The sequence below is a fragment of the Eurosta solidaginis genome, chromosome 1 (genome assembly GCF_040869045.1).
Source record: "Eurosta solidaginis isolate ZX-2024a chromosome 1, ASM4086904v1, whole genome shotgun sequence".
Taxonomy (NCBI): domain Eukaryota; kingdom Metazoa; phylum Arthropoda; class Insecta; order Diptera; family Tephritidae; genus Eurosta; species Eurosta solidaginis.
In genome coordinates, this window is record NC_090319.1 from 363,296,685 (window position 1) to 363,313,201 (window position 16,517).

A 16,517-nucleotide genomic window follows, 5' to 3' on the forward strand; every position below is an offset into this window, starting at 1 on the left:
GGACATGGCTCAATCAAATTTTTTTTCGATCCTGATTATTTTGATATATGGAAGTCTATATCTATCTCGATTCCTTTATATATGTACAACCAACCGTTATCCAATCAAACTTAATATACTCTGTGAGCTCTGCTCAACTGAGTATAATTAGCAAAATCGGATCATCAACAAAATCAAATTTTAACAAAAAATTTAATATCTTTACACTATATAAAAGAAAATTTCAAAATAGGCGTGGCGATGATTGTTTTCTGTGAAAGTGGGCGAAATCGGTTGAAGCCACGACCAGTTTTTATACACAGTCGACCGTCTGTCCTTCCGCTCGGCCTTTAAGACAATAACTTGAGCAAAAATGTATATATCTTTACTAAACTTAGTTCACGTACTTATCTGAACTCATCTTGGTATTGAAAATGGACGAAATCCGACTATGACCACGCCCAGTTTTTCGATATCGAAAATTTCCAAAAATGATAAATATGCCATAATTCTATACCAAATAGGAAAAAAAGGATTAACCCTCGTGATTGGATTGTTTTTTGACGCAAAATATAATTTTAGGAAAACCTTTGTTAAATGGGTGTGACACCTACCTTATTAGAAGAAAATGAACAAGTTCTGCAGGTCGAAATCAAAAGCCCTTGGAATCATAGCAGGAATACTATTCGTGGTATTACATATAAAATTAAATTAGCTGTACCCGACAAATGATGTTCTTGGTCACCCTGGTCCACATTTTGGTCGATATCTTGAAAACGCCTTCACATATAAAACTAAGGGCCACTCCTTTTTAAAACCCTCTTGCAAACATATTATAGAGTCACCCCTCGTACGCCTTTATGCCGATATCTCGAAAAGGCGTCCACCTATAGAACTAAAGCCCACTTCCTTTTAAAATACGAATTAATACCTTTCACTTGATACCCATGTCATACAAACACATTCCAGGGTTACCCTACGCCCATTTTCCTATATGGTTATTTTCCCTTATTTGACAAAGGATGAAGGAAAATAGTTCCAAAAACCGTCACCCTTGGTCTACAATTTGGTCGATATTTTCCAAACTTATGGGATATGGAATTAAAAACCACTTTTAAACCATCTACGAAACCCTAAACCAACGCAGCTAAGCTCTCAGCTGAGTATGTAATGTTCGGTTACACCCGAACTTAGCCTTCCTTACTTGTAATAGTTACTTTCTTTCTTTGAGTCGAAAAAGCCCGGGTAAAAAAATTGTGCACCCATAGCATTTTCATGAGGAACCATGCATTCTTTTTATTTTTCGGACTTTATAAAAAAAATCCACATATAAAAGTTAAACCGGACTTTAATTTTAAAGTTTGAAAATAAAAGTTAAATCCGGACTTTTATTTTTTAAAGACAAATATAAGTCTTGCTCATCCAAATGAAACGAATTTAAAAAAAAATAGATTCTTCTAAGTGTAAAGATTTGTAAGCCGAATGGTCATTTAAAATTATAAGTTAGTAATAGCAGCAATTTGTCATAGGGAAACTAAGACCAACTCCAAATATACTTATACTTTTCCATAGTAAACTTGTAGCATAAAGTTTTATCGATTGTGATTTTGCTTTGAAATTTGTAACACCGCTTGCTGTTGAAAAATGATTCTGAATGAAAAAAACTTCGTATCATTTGGATTAGCCGTTCCATAAATATAGGGCCGTACCTTTATTCTGTCCTTAAAAAATAAAAGTTCGAGTTTAACTCTTATTTCCAGACTTATAAAATAAAAAATTTCAAGTCCGAAAATAGTTTTTTTCCCCAGGACTTTTATTGTAAAAGGAATAAGAGTTTGGGTCCCTGAAAAAAGTTTATCATCAAAAATATCGAGCTTACTTTCAATTAGTTTATATTCATTATTTTCTCTTTGTGACCCTCTTTTGCTGTTCGTAATAACTTTCGCCATTACCATATGTATAACTACGCAAAACACTTTAGACGTTTTTCCACTGGATGAATATTTCTAACTGTATTCTTAGAGCTATAAAGTGCATAATTTTGGCATGTTCGATGCTTGAGCTATGTATATATATACATATTTTCAAAAAATTGGCTCGTGATTACCCTTCATACGGAGCGCTTACCTGTTATAGTCAAATTCTGAGTCAAAATATTCCATATTAAAATTACGACGTTTTCCGCGCCTATGCTTCTTGTAATTATGTAGATAAATAAATATATGTATGTGTGCTTCAAAACGGTCATAACCAAAGAAAAGTCAAAACAAACAAGTAAGGGCGGGACTGTCTTCGCCTGTGCCGAATACTTCATACCTTTCATGAATGGGGCTGAACAATAATCTTATCCCGTTCGTAATCTCCAAATAATCGGATGTATAAGATAAGAAATATATAGTGATCAGATGTACATACCTAAACGATTTTTAAGATAAATATAAAATAAAAAATAGGTAGGTAATTTGTGCCAGGATGCAAAATTTCAGGTATTTGTGGTCTACGTGTAAAAGCTATGACTACGAATCACGTATTTCAATAAAATATGACGTAAACGTAAATATTTGATGAAATTTGATGAATTTTGAAACTTCTAGCCATAAAAAAGGGGCAAAAATGACAGTTTATATGGGGTATATAATATATATTCCACCGATCTCTATGATTTTTCAGACAACAATATATGCTATATACGTAAGCATTTGGTGAAATTTGAAGCTTCTAGCTGTTAAAATGGGGCTAAAATTGCGAATATATATATATATATAAAAAAAATAAAAAAATAAATGTAAGGCGCGATAACCTCCGAAGATTGCGAATATATATATATATATAAAAAAAATCAAAAAATAAATGTAAGGCGCGATAACCTCCGAAGAGATCTAAGGCCGAGCTTCTCTTCCAATTTGCGTCGTGCTCCTCTTGATTTTCCCTACAAATTGGCCGGACGGGACCTACATGTTTTATGCCGACTCCGAACGGCATCTGCAAAGCAGATGAGTTTTCACTAAGAGCTTTTCATGGCAGAAATGCACCCGGAGTGCTTGCCAAACATTGCCGAGGGGCGACCCCGCTTAGAAAAATTTTCTTGTAATTTAAAAATCTTATTTCTAAAATTTTGATGTTGCTTTGCCCGGGAGTTGAACCCAGGGCATACGGTGTGATAGGCGGAGCACGCTACCCATCACACCACGGTGGCCGCCATATATATATATATATACGATATATGCCACCATATATATACTATATATACCACCGATCTTTATGATTTTTTCAGACAACAATATATGCTATACTCGTAAGCATTCGTTGAAATTTGAAGCCTCTAGCTCTTAAAATAGGGCAGTAATTACGAAAAGTTTCTTATCTGAACAATCGGTTGTGGGGGATATATACTATATATAAGACCGATTTCATCAATTTTTTCAGGCAACAATATGTGCAATATACGAAAGTATATGGTGAATTTTGAAGCTTCAATCTGTTAAATTGAGGAAGATATGACAAAAAACCTCTTTTTCTGAAAAACCGGTTGTATGGAGGATATATGCTATAGTGGTCCGATCTGGCCGGTTCCGACAAATGTCTAATCGGACACCCAAATACACCCGCTCACCAAATTTTATCAAGATATCTCAAAAATTGAGGGACTAGTTTGCATACATACAGACAGACGGACAGACTGACATGGCTAAATCAACTCAGCTCTTCATCCTGATTATTTCGGTATACTTAATGGTGGGTCTATCTATTTTCCTTTAAGGACTTACAATTTTGGGTTTCGTGACGAAATTAGTATAACATTGCATTTTCATGAAAGGTATAAAAATCTTCAATTTTCAGTGCCATTTACTACAACATACACCTCTTTGCATCTTTTGTTGTCAATTGCTTTTACAATTTGCTTTTGTTTCTAATATTTTGTCATCTTTGTGCTATGCAACGCTATATAAGGAGCTTTCCATGAAAAATCGTAAATTTTTGCCTATTCTCGAGTTCGTATACTTAGCTATTTTCAAAGTCAAACTATCTGATATATATCACACCTCAATGCACTGAGGGAAAAAAGGAATTTAGCATCAACTTAAAATAAAAATTTGCAAAACATTGGCTTGTATGCATTCTTAACCATTTATGCAGCATTAACTTGCCAACTGGCAAATATGTATGTATGTCAAGCTGATATGAAATAAATATACATACATATTTCCATACATATCTTTAAATGTACTCCCAATGTTAAATAACGCTATAATATTCTATATAATTCAACTTGTATGTATGTGACGCATGATGTAGTGAATGTCCCACTCAAAGCAAGTTCGCTTGTTCAGTTCATAGCGAACAAACATACGAACTGCATTTTTTGTAAAAAATGTTACTTTACACAAATTTTACTGTTTGTTTACTATATTTTGGAAATTTGCCACGCTCCTGTAATATACACCTTCAATTTATATTCAAAATGTTCATCACACGTACCTAAGCTTTGAAATGCAAAAAAAAACGTTTTAAAATCGGAGCATTCTGTGTGAAATTATGAACATGGATACTGTATTTTAAAAGATTTGTGGATTAATTATTTAGACATGTATTACACATTATTAATGCACTGTATTTAGTTAGTCTGCAAAAATCATAATTTTTCTTTAGCTAAGTTAGAAAAATGAAAAATTATGTACGATTTGTTCCGTACCAGCCGTGGAATGCTCCATAAACATCTCCGTCGGCGGCACGGATAGGACCATAAATCTTCCAGTAAATTTTTCAACTCTCCAAGTGCAATTTTATCGAAAAATCTTCTTCCGATACCGTCCATGATTCTGAACCATATATCAGGACAGGTATCACGTATGACTTTTCAATGCTCAGTTCAAAGCTAGTAGCACTTTTTGGCCGCAGTACTTCTCCGCTTGAATTTTAAGCCGACATTATTTTTAGATCAAATCACTTGATCTTTGCAAAAAGAAAATACATCACTAAATAATAAGTCTTGCTTGGACTTTGATACGCCTGTCACTTTAACAAACTAATCTAATGCACTAATTAAATTATTTAGATCAGCAACTAAAGTGCGACATGACTGCACCAATTAATGATAAACAAATAAAACTACTAAACAAATTTCGATTCGGTTATGCTAGAATTTGTGTGCGCTTAATTAATTTGATTCATTGTTAGCATTACAGTAAATTATATTATTGAATTCAAATCGTATACATTACTATTGTTTCCCAATTAGCATTTCAAATGGACCATAATTTACTACTTACATTAGTAAGAACTAAGCCAAAGGGGTGGGTTAGGTTGGGTTGAACTGACCGGTCCATGAGGACCTCAAATAGTCTGAAGGAATCCGTAGTGTTACCAGAAGTTTGTTCTACGACCAAACTGAAAAACCCTATCAAAAATCAGGACCTATGTTATAAAATAACTCCGTCCTCTTGGCAAATACTAAAAGCTTTCTAGGACTTAAGCCACTTGCTGCTTCTAGATGTGACAGCTGTATCACACCTAATAGCTGGCGTCTTAGCTTGCCAATCGCAGGGCACGAGCAGAGAACGTGCTCGATCGTTTCCTCCTCCAGCCCGCACTTCCTACATCTGCTATCACTGACTAAGCCTAATTTAAAGGCATGTGACGCCAGAAGGCAGTGTCCAGTCAGAATACCCGTCATGAGTCTACAGTCCTCTCTTTTTAAAGATAGAAGCAACTTTGTTAGTCTAATGGTCTAAGGTTGTAAGACCTACACATAATCTTTGACACTTTACAGCCCCGCGCTTGAATCCACGCCTTTCGTGCTTCGTCGATCATGTGCACTTCTCGTCTTCGCTTAATTTCGCCCAGTCTAATTAGAATGTCTACGGAGCAAGCTTCAAGGGATGCGCCCTGTTTAGCTAGTTCATCCCCTTTTTCATTCCCATCTATTCCCATATGCCCTGGGAGCCAATATAGATGTATGCTTCTCCCTGTCCCGATTCTCTCCAGGGACGCATTTAGATGCTGTGCTATGCACGATTATTGCCTTAATTGCTGCTTGACTGTCAATATGAAAGTTAACATGGTTGCAGCTTAAGTTATTCTCTTCCAGGGTTTCTACTGCTTTAGTTACGGCTACTAATTCCTTTCGGAAAACGCTACAGTATTCCGGTAGCCTGGAGGATCTGTTTATTTCCTGATCAGCACAGTATACCGCAGACCCTACTCATTCCACTACTTTGAAACAATATGTGTACACATGTATCGCCTCGTCCGCCAATTGAGCACCCTTGCGCCAGCCGTCCACCTCTATTGTGGCCTTAAGATCGCCCTCGAAGCGCAGATAGGGGATCAGGTAGTCTGTTCGTCTTGTGATTGATGACGCTATAGTACTATGACCATATGGTCGGCGCTTACGCTGCCCCGAGGCACACAGCCTGGTTGCAGTTGTTAACGATATGTTCTTTGCTAACAGGTCTACAAGTGGAATGTGCAGAATGGCATACAATGCAGCCGTCGGTGTTGTTTTCAGGGCTCACTTAATGCTAAGCATTGATAGTCTGCACACCCCCTCTAATTTTTTGAGGTAGGTTGTTTTTTGTGGGGCTTTCCACCAAACAAGAACTCCATAATATAGAATAGGGCTTACAATCGTTGTAAAAACCCAGTGAGAAAGAGAGGGCGATAAGCCCCACGTACACCCCAGCATTCGTTTACATGCCTAAAGTGCCATTGTGTCCTTCTTCACCCTCTCCTCCACGTTGAGTTTCCATGGCAGCTTACTGTCTAGGATGATTCCTTGATATTTTGTGCAATGCTTCTCCTGTAGGGTCACCGCTCCTGAGTTCTGATCCAATTTGGGACCTTGTACCTCTTTGTAAACAATACCATATCCGTCTTCTCCGCGTTGATTTTCAACCCGATATTTGATGCCCGGGTATGAATATCCCGAAGCGCCCAATCCATCAAAGAGCTAATCGTTGGAAGGCACTTTCCACTTATGACAATTTCAACGTCATCTGCGTAAGCCGTAAGTTTTACGGCTCCCTCATCGAATCGCCTGAGCAGTTGGTTGATGACCAGCGTCCACAGAAGAGGTGATAGCACCCCTCACTGCGACGTGCCCCTGTCCACTGATTTCGTGGCCTCGTACAATCCCCATTGTGATGTAATCTTCCTGCAATTTGACATGCAGCCGATCCATCTCGTTAAGGCGGGATGTACTTTAATGTAATTAAGACCATCCATAATCGCTCATTTGAGGGGGTATACAGAGTACGCGTCCAACGCTTTTATTTAATTGTCTGGTCAACGCCCTAGATTGATGAGGAGTGTGATTACTAGTACCTAGGACCTACCTAATTATTTTCCAGCTTTTAGTATTATTATTACTTCATGTAAGTATTGTTTTCAATAAAACCGTTTAACTTAAAAATTTTTTTTATTATTTTATTTATATTGAAGTTTCTGCTCCTTTTTATTTTCTTACCTCTCTCTCTTCCTCTACACATTTGATCACCGTCACTCCCTCGGATCTTACACTTTTCACATTCTCGATTTTTCTCTCTTTTACTCGCTTCCTTCCTTAACCACCCTCTATTTTTGTTCATCTGCTTACTTTCCCTTGCTTACTCTCCTTCCTATCTTCCCCTCGCACTTTCTTCATTTTTATCTCCATCATTATAGATAATAATAAAAAAAGTGTGAAGTAAGAAAATTAAAAAAGTATTGTGAGTCCGCCGTGGTGTGAGGCGGCCGCCGTGGTGTGATGGTAGCGTGCTCCGCCTACCACACCGTATGCCCTGGGTTCACACCCCGGACAAAACAACATCAAAATTTTATAAATAAGGTTTTTCAATTAGAAGAAATTTTTTGTAAGCGATGCAAATTGGAAGAGAAGCTCGGCCTTAGATCTCTTCGGAGGTTATCGCGCCTTACATTTATTTTTTTTATTTATTGTGAGTCCAGGACTACTCATTCTTTAAGTTAAGCTCTACAAAACTTTCAATATCAAAGTCGCACAAAAAGCGACCAATTTTAACGAGAGTTGATAAAAACATATTTCTAAGGCAAATACTTCCTACTGAAGATGATATTTAGATGTGCATAGGCAGTATATTTCAGCTTTTATATCATTTAATGTTCGCGATATTTATACCTTTCATGAACATGAAATGATATATTAACTTTGGTCCGATGTTTGTAACGTTGAGAAATATAGAAGATAGACTCACCATTAAGTATACCGAATAGATAAGGGCGACGAACTGAGTTGATATAGCCATGTCCGTCTGTCCTTCCGTCTGTCCGTCCGTCTATCTGTTTGAACGCAAATTAGTCCCTCAAATTTTGAGATATCTCAATGAAATTTGGCAAAAGGATGTATTTTTGTATTATATTAGACATTTGTTGGATTCGGTAGGATCAGACCACTATAACATATATCCCCCATACAACCGATCGTTCAGATAAGACGATTTTGGTCATTCCTACCGCAATTTAGAAAGTATAAATGTGAAACTCGCTGATATATATTTTAATATATCATAGAAGATTTTCTGAGAAAATCACTTTGATCGGCGTTATATATAGTATATATCCCATACAACCGATCTTTCAGATAGAAAGATTTTTGGCAATTTCTCCCTTAATATCCAATATAAAACGTTAAACTTGATGATATTTATTCTAATATATTGTAACGAATATTAGCAACACTAAGGGGTGCTGTCATCTCTAAGCCGATGCTAAGCAGTGACGTGAATGCACATCAATAATTCAATGATTATGTCTACACATATGTGCGTACACGCAGCAGAGAAGCAGCGCACAAACACATGCAGATATCTTATATGAGATATGCAATTATAATTGTGGAAGTATCGCTCACAAACACACGCGCATATAAGAGCTATACACTTACATCTGTATTGATAATTATAACAGATAACCAACTAGTAGAAGGCCTCAACAATAGAGGCGCTACAATCAGTTTTGATTAAGCAGGCAATCTGTCGGACAATAGTAGAGTTATTTATTGTGAAGTACTTTAATAAAGGCCATTTTGCATTATTAAATATTAGAGTTATTTATTCAACAGTTTAGTGATTCGAACTTAGCAGAAGTTTGCAAATAAAAGTAATTCGTTACAATTGGTGTCAGAAGAGGAATTGTTGAATAACATCCGAAGACTTCGAATACAACTTGGACATGGCAAAGTGGAGTGAATTGAAGATCCAGCAGCTGAAGAAGGAGTTGAAAAGCCGTGGATTGAATACAAGCGGCATTAAAATCGAACTTCAAGCACGACTACGAGAGGCAATAGAAGCAGAAGGAATTAACGTGGAAGAGTATGTCGTTCCTCTTGATGGCGAGGAGACAACAATTGTTGAAGAGAAAAATGAAACATCGAAGACAGTTATGAGCACAGACTTGAACATGATGTTGGCTGCAATATCTGCACAAACATCGACAGTAACATCAATGTCGTTGCAAATATAATCCCAAATGGAAGAACAAAAGACAAATATAACATCTCAACTGGCAAAACAAAAGACAAACATAACATCACAAATGGAAGAACAGAAGACACGTATTGCAGAAATGTCGTCAGAGATAACATAAAGAACACAAATGTCTTCGCATTTAGAAGCACAGAATACAAAAATTGTACAGCTCGAGGACAAAATGGATGCCGAGATAGAAGCTTTGAGAGGTCGTATACAGGAGTTGCAACTAAATCGCCCAGTTGTTTCAGCAAGCAATACGAAGGTGAAAACTCCATCTTTTGACGGCTCTGTTCCTTTCCAGATGTTTAAGATTCAGTTTGAGAAGACCGCAGCAGTGAAAAACTGGAGTGATGAAGATAAAGTTCCTGCACTATTCGTGGCATTGAAAGAATCTGCTGCTGAAATCCTACAGACTATTCCCGAGGGGGAACGGAACAACTACGAAACATTGATGAGTGCTCTAGAGAGGCGATACGGAAGCGAACACAGGAAGCAGACACACCAAATAGAGTTGCAAAACCGTTACCAAAAAGCTAATAAGAGTTTGCTGCGGATATTGAAAGGTTGGCTCATTTGGCAAATGCGGACGCACCCGTGGAATACACCGAGAGGGTATCCAGAGTTTTATAAATGGCATACGGGACGTAGAAACGAAGCGAGCGACATATGCAAACCCAAAACCCACATTCGCAGAAACGGTATACCATGCACTGACTCAGGAAATTGCCTCACTTTTGAATAAGCCAGCGTGCAAAGCCCATCGTGTGAAAGTGGAAAGGCCAGACTGGGTAGGCACAATTTTGGAAGCATTAAAAGGAACGCAGCAGAAAAACGATGGTGCCGTCAAATGCTTTAAATGTGGAAAGCCAGGGCACATTGTACGTTATTGCAGTACCAATCCTAACAGTTCCAGCAATGTGGGTGGCCGTATCAGAGCTGAAGGAGATGAGCAAATCTCCAAATCCACTCAATCGTTAAAATAAAGCGAGACAGCCGCAAGGAGCGACAGCTGGTTCCCTCAATTGAATGTCCCATAATCTCTATCTCGCAAATTGGAAGAAGGTCAAGCAATCTTACTGGCGGAGGGCATGTGGATGGAAAGGAACGTTTACTGACTGTAGATACGGGTGCATCCCATTCCATCATTCGATCAGATTTAGTCAACAAGAAGTTAAGACCATTGCTTGGAGCAAGATTACGTACGGGAAAGGACACCCAGGTAATTGGAGAAGTAGCATGTGAAGTAGCAATCGGGAATGTCATGGTACTACACAATTTTATAGTGGCAGAGATTGATGAAATCATAACTGAAGTGGACTTCTTAATCGACCAAGGCATTAAGATCGATATGCAAAGCAAGACGATGCGATATAAGAACATGGATGTGCCACTTAATTTCGGCTACGAGAGAGGCTACAGCAGTAAACGAGTACGGGTGGAAGGGATTCAAGGGGTTGTGTAGCGTAACATATAGCTTCTCCAACCCAATTGTCAACCTCACCTTCGAGCGGCGAATCCCGTTTCACTAACAGGCGAGGCTCTGGCGACCCCAAGCTCCTCATGGAACTTGGGGGTGGGGAGGGAGTGATGGCCTGAAGGTTCAATGTGGCCATATAAATCGTTCCCGAGATGGTCGGGCCAGCACCTTAATGGTGCTGTGTTACCGGAGCGTATCGGATCTGAATCCGACAAAGGACCATCACATCGATAACACTCCCCAAAGCCTTCGGGGAGTAACCTAATCGCTACAACAACAACAACAACAACAACAGTGCTGGTGGAAGAGAGTCAGCAAATACTACCAAAATCCGAAGCAGTCATCTGAACAAAGGTTGATGGAGATTGTGGGACAAACAAATTGTGGGTTGTCGAAGCCGCAAACAAATCAGCACCGAACATACTTGTAGGAAAAACCCTGGCTATGACAAAACAAGATGGACGTATTCCGGTAAGAGTACTCAATGAGTTCAAGTCACCACTCAAACTGACCAAAGGAGCTATTATGGGAGGATTCCAAGAGGCTGAAGTAGTTATTAACTGTGAACAGATCCAGGAACACGTTTCATTTTGTAAAACTGATCTTTCAAATGACATCACGGCATGGACGGAGGGGCTGGAGGAAGATTATCAGAGTAAGGCAAAGCAACTGCTCCTAAAGTACGCAAACATATTTGACCAGGATGGTTCCAAACCAGGCCGCACCAATGTTGTGAAACACCAAATTGACACTGGAGACGCGAGGCCTATACGTCAAGCTCCACGTAGTGTTCCACTGGCAAAATGGGAAGTTGTAAGTCAAATCGTACAAGAAATAAGCGACGGAGGCGTCATCGAACCATCAGCTAGTCCATGGAGCTCACCTGTGGTACTTGTGAAGAAGAAGGATTAGGTTTTGCGTGGACTACCGGAAGTTGAACGACGTCGCGAAAAAAGATAGCTACCCATTTCCAAGAATTGACGACACTCTGGACTCGCTCTCTGGTACGAAATGGTTTTCCACACTGGACTTGAAAAGTGGCTACTGGCAAGTGGAGGTGAAGGAGGAAGACAAATAAAAAACAGCCTTCAGCGTCGGAGATGGTCTTTGACAATTTACAGTAATGCCTTTTTGACTTGGTAATGCACCAGCTACTTTAGAGAGACTCATGGATCAGGTATTGAAAGGACTGCACTGGAAAACATGTTTGGTATACCTGGACGACATCATGGTATTGGGCAAGAACTTCGATGAATATCATAAAAACTTGGAGGAAGTTTTCCAGAGAATAGCTGGCGCTGGTCTGAAGTTAAATCCCAAAAAGTGTGCGCTGTTTAAAAAGGAAGTAAATTATTTTGGTCACAAGGTAACGACAGAATGTATCCATACAGCAAATGAAAAGATAGAGGCAGTAAAGGATTGACCAAGACCACAGAAATTGCATGAATTAAGAAGTTTCCTTGGGCTGTGCACATATTACCGGCGATTTGTATCAAAATTTTCCAGCGTAGCCCATAACCTCCATGAGCTTACAAGAAAAAATAAAGCTTTTGAATGGAAGAAGGAGCAAGAAGTGGCTTTCCAAACATTGAAAGAGCGTTTGTGCACTGCCCCAATGTTTTCATATCCGATTCCAGGAGCAACCTTTATTCTAGATACAGATGCGAGTGGACATGCTATAGGAGGCGTTTTATCACAACTGGTCGGTGGACAGGAGAAGGTAGTTGCATACAACAGCCGTTCGATTGGAAAACCAGAGAGTAACTATTGCGTTACACGGAGAGAGTTGTTGACATTGGTAGAGTGCATTAAACATTTACACAAATATCTCTACGGCCAGCGATTCCGCGTCAGGACAGATCACGCAGCGTTGAAATGGCTTCTGCAGTTCCGTAATCCAGAAGGACAATTGGCGCGGTGGATCGAGCTGCTACAAAGCTATGACTTTTCCATTGAACATCGGAAAGGTAGTACCCATGGGAATGCCGATGCAATGTCAGGAAGACCATGTAGTTTAGAATGCAAGCACTGTTCAAAGGCCGAGGCTAAAGAAGGCATTATAGATGTCCGGCTAATGACTGTAACATGTACTGAGGAATGCGACAAGGAACAGCTAAGGTAGTGTCAGATAGAAGATACAGATCTGTCACATGTTATGCAAGGGCTCGAACGAAACGAAAGACCAAATAGAGAGGAGATGTCAGCAGAGAAACCCATTGCGAAGTCATATTGGGAATAGTGGAACAGTTTAGAATTGATATCCGGTTGTTGCATCGATAATGGGAGAGTGAGGATGGTCAATTCAAGAAGAAACTGATAGTTGTTCCCAGAAAGAGGATTCCTGACGTGCTCAGCGAGCTGCATAATGGTCCAAGCGGAGGTCATCTTGAAATCACGAAGATGCTCCAGAAGATTAAACAGAGATTCTATTGGGTTGGTTGCCGTCAGTCGTTCACTGAGTGGATCGCGAACTGCGAGGTTTGCAGCAGAGCGAAAGGGCCCAAAACCCGAAGTCATGGCCAGATGAAGCAATATAACTCAGGTGCGCCATTTGAAAGGATCGCTATGGATGTCGCAGGTCCATTTCCTACTAGCAACTGCGGAAACAAATATGTACTGGTAGTAATGGATTATTTCAGCAAATGGCCAGAGGTATACCCAATCCCAAATCAAGAAGCGGAAACAGAAGCAGAAGTGTTTATAAACAATTGGGTTGCAAGATATGGTGTACCAATGGAGTTACATTCTGACCAAGGCAGGAATTTCGAATCAGCTGTATTCCAGGAAATGTGTAAATCATTGGGCATTCGAAAAACACGGACAATTGCATTGCATCCTCAGTCCGATGGTATGGTGGAACGATTCAATAGAACATTGGAGGAGCACTTAAGGAAAGTAGTGGACAAGTACCATAAGGATTGGGATACCCGCATACCATTATTCTTGATGGCTTACCGATCAGCAGTGCATGAGACAACGGGCCAAACCCCTGCAAAAGTAATTTTTGGCAATGACCTTCTACTGCCAGCTGATTTGAAGTTTGGGGTAGATGCCGATGCGGAGAGAAATGTCAAGAAATTCACTGGTGCCTTGGAAGAAAAGCTGAGAGAGATACACGATCTTGTAAGACAACGAGCAAATATTATGAGTGACAAGATGAAAGCGAGGTACGATAAAGCAATTAATTCCGAAGGGTTTCAGGAAGGAGATTTGGTGCTGATATACAACCCACAACGAAAAAAAGGTTTGTCCCCAAAATTGCAGTGTAATTGGGAAGGCCCATACAAAGGTATAAAACGGATCAACGATGTAGTGTACCGCATACAAACCACCGGTAAACCACGAACCACACTGAAAGTGGTCCATTTGGAAGGGCTGGCAGCGTTTAAATCGAGAGATTTGTCTGATCGTGACGATCAGACTTAGGTGTAGGGCAGTGTAACGAATATTAGCAACAATAAGGGGTACTCTCATCTCTAAGCCGATGCTTAGCAGTGACGTGAATGCACATCAATAATTCAATCATTATGTCTACACATATGTACGTACACGCAGCGGAGAAGCAACGCACAAACACATGCAGATATATTATCTGAGATATGCAATTATAATTGTGGAAGTGTCGCTCACAAACACACGCGCATATGAGAGCTATATACGTACATCTGTAGTTATAATTATAACAGATAACCAACCAGTAGATTCTAGAACAGAAGCGCCTAGAAGATGCGACGAGGAAATCAAAGAGTATAAAAGGCCTCAACAATAGAGGCGCTACAATCAGTTTTGATTGAGCAGGCAATCTGTCGGGCAATAGTAGAGTTATTTATTGTGAAGTACTTTAATAAAGGCCATTTTGCATTATTAAATATTGGAGTTATTTATTCAACAGTTTAGTGATTCGAACTTAGCAGAAGGGTGCAAATAAGAGGATTTGCAAGTAAATTCGTTACAATATCATAGAAGATTACCTGTAAAAATCATTTCGATCGGAGCTATATATAATATATATCCCATACAACCAATCGTTCAGATAAGGGGATTTTTTGTCATTTTTTTATATTTATCTTAATATAGTTTAGGTATGTATATATGTTCACTATATATTTCTTTTCTTATAAAGCGCATTATTTGGAGATTACGAATGGGATAAAATTATTGTTCAGCGCCCTTCATGAAAGGTATGAAGTCTTCGGCACCGCCGAAGACAGTCCCGTCCTTACTTGTTTTCCTTACACTTAGCCCTAATATATATATAAGAGCTTACACTGGGTATATATTTTTCGGTTTAGCCCGAAGATAGTTTTCCTTACTTGTTTTTAGCAATATTTCATTGAGTAGCGTAATCTACTTCAGTTATACGTTCAAGTCACTAATAGCCGTATCTTTATCCTTGCACAATCTAATAATATTGAAATCTTTTGTTTTTTCTTGCAGTAAATGAAAACAATCAACATTTTTCGAAACTCTGCAACAGTTTTGATTAATTCTGACCAGTAATCAAAAATCGAGTGCAAAATAAGCAGGAGAAGCACACGTGGTCGTAAACATTAAAACAAAAAATTAAGAAACGGCAGGGTTAAGATAAGCTAACGAAAAATTATTAATAATAAATAAATAAATAATAAATATAAAAAATATGGAGCACATGAATGCTACAGAAAACGATGTTTGGAACTATCTCTTCATTGAACTGGCTGGTGAGTTTATTGATTTCAATATATTTGCCGATAAAATTATGTAAATGGAAGTTCTTATGAGTCGGCTAAGACTCTGAAAATAAAAATTTAATTCTTAGCCTCATATTTTTCTGTGAAAAAACTTTGGTTTTCTAACAAACATTCTTATTTATTTCTTAATCTAAACACCAGCAAAAGTTTCATTATTGGAACGATTTTCCGTCATCCCTTGTCAACTTTGGCTTCGAGACAAACTGGTTTCGGCGTTGTGCCATCATCAGTGTCGACTTTCGTTCTGATCTGGTGTTGTCGTTTGTCTTGTATTCATAGTTCCTAGGTACACGAGCAGGTGTTGTCAAAATGGATGTTTGTGTATGTGTTGGGTGTTCATTCAGAACCGAGGGTGGTTTTTACTGGTCGATTTTAGTGGCTGACTGAGGCAGGTAAAAGTCAGTTATTCTAGTCGTTTGGGTTTGTTGCTTTGGTGCGTTTATTTATTTTTTTTGGTATCTGTTGTTGTGTGTTTGTCTGTTGTACCTACATATGTGATTACTTTGTTTCTTGTAAACAAGTTTTAAAAGTTCAAATATTGTGTCAGAAATTGTGTTTATTTGTTCGTTTATTATTCTACAGTCGAATATTTTCTGTTTGTAAATTTACATATTTTCGAGTACGTTCAAACGTTGGCCTTTTGCTTGTTTGTGAAGGATCTTGACTGTTTAATTGATGTTTGCTAGTGCTAGGGAAAATTTATTTTCGACCATTTTATGCGCGAAGTGGGACACTGGTATAGTGTTTGGATTCCGTGTTTTTTTTTTTTTTATTTCTAATGTGTTCTGCACCTCGTTCTTACTTGACGTCCTGTTTGATCCATGTATCTGTGTTGGCGTGGCTATA

At 38.7% G+C, this 16,517-nt stretch overlaps 1 protein-coding gene across 4 annotated transcripts in view; it reads left to right on the plus strand.

Annotated features, from left to right (window-relative positions):
- sit (stuck in traffic) overlaps positions 1-16,517 on the plus strand; it is a 118,007-nt gene that overhangs the window by 90,223 nt on the left and 11,267 nt on the right. For all 4 annotated transcript variants that reach the window (XM_067762838.1, XM_067762836.1, XM_067762837.1 and 1 more), the window contains exon 2: positions 15,379-15,641. In XM_067762838.1, coding sequence (XP_067618939.1) covers positions 15,581-15,641 — 61 coding nt within the window. In that variant the 5' untranslated portion in view covers positions 15,379-15,580. The remainder of the gene's footprint in view (positions 1-15,378; positions 15,642-16,517) is intronic.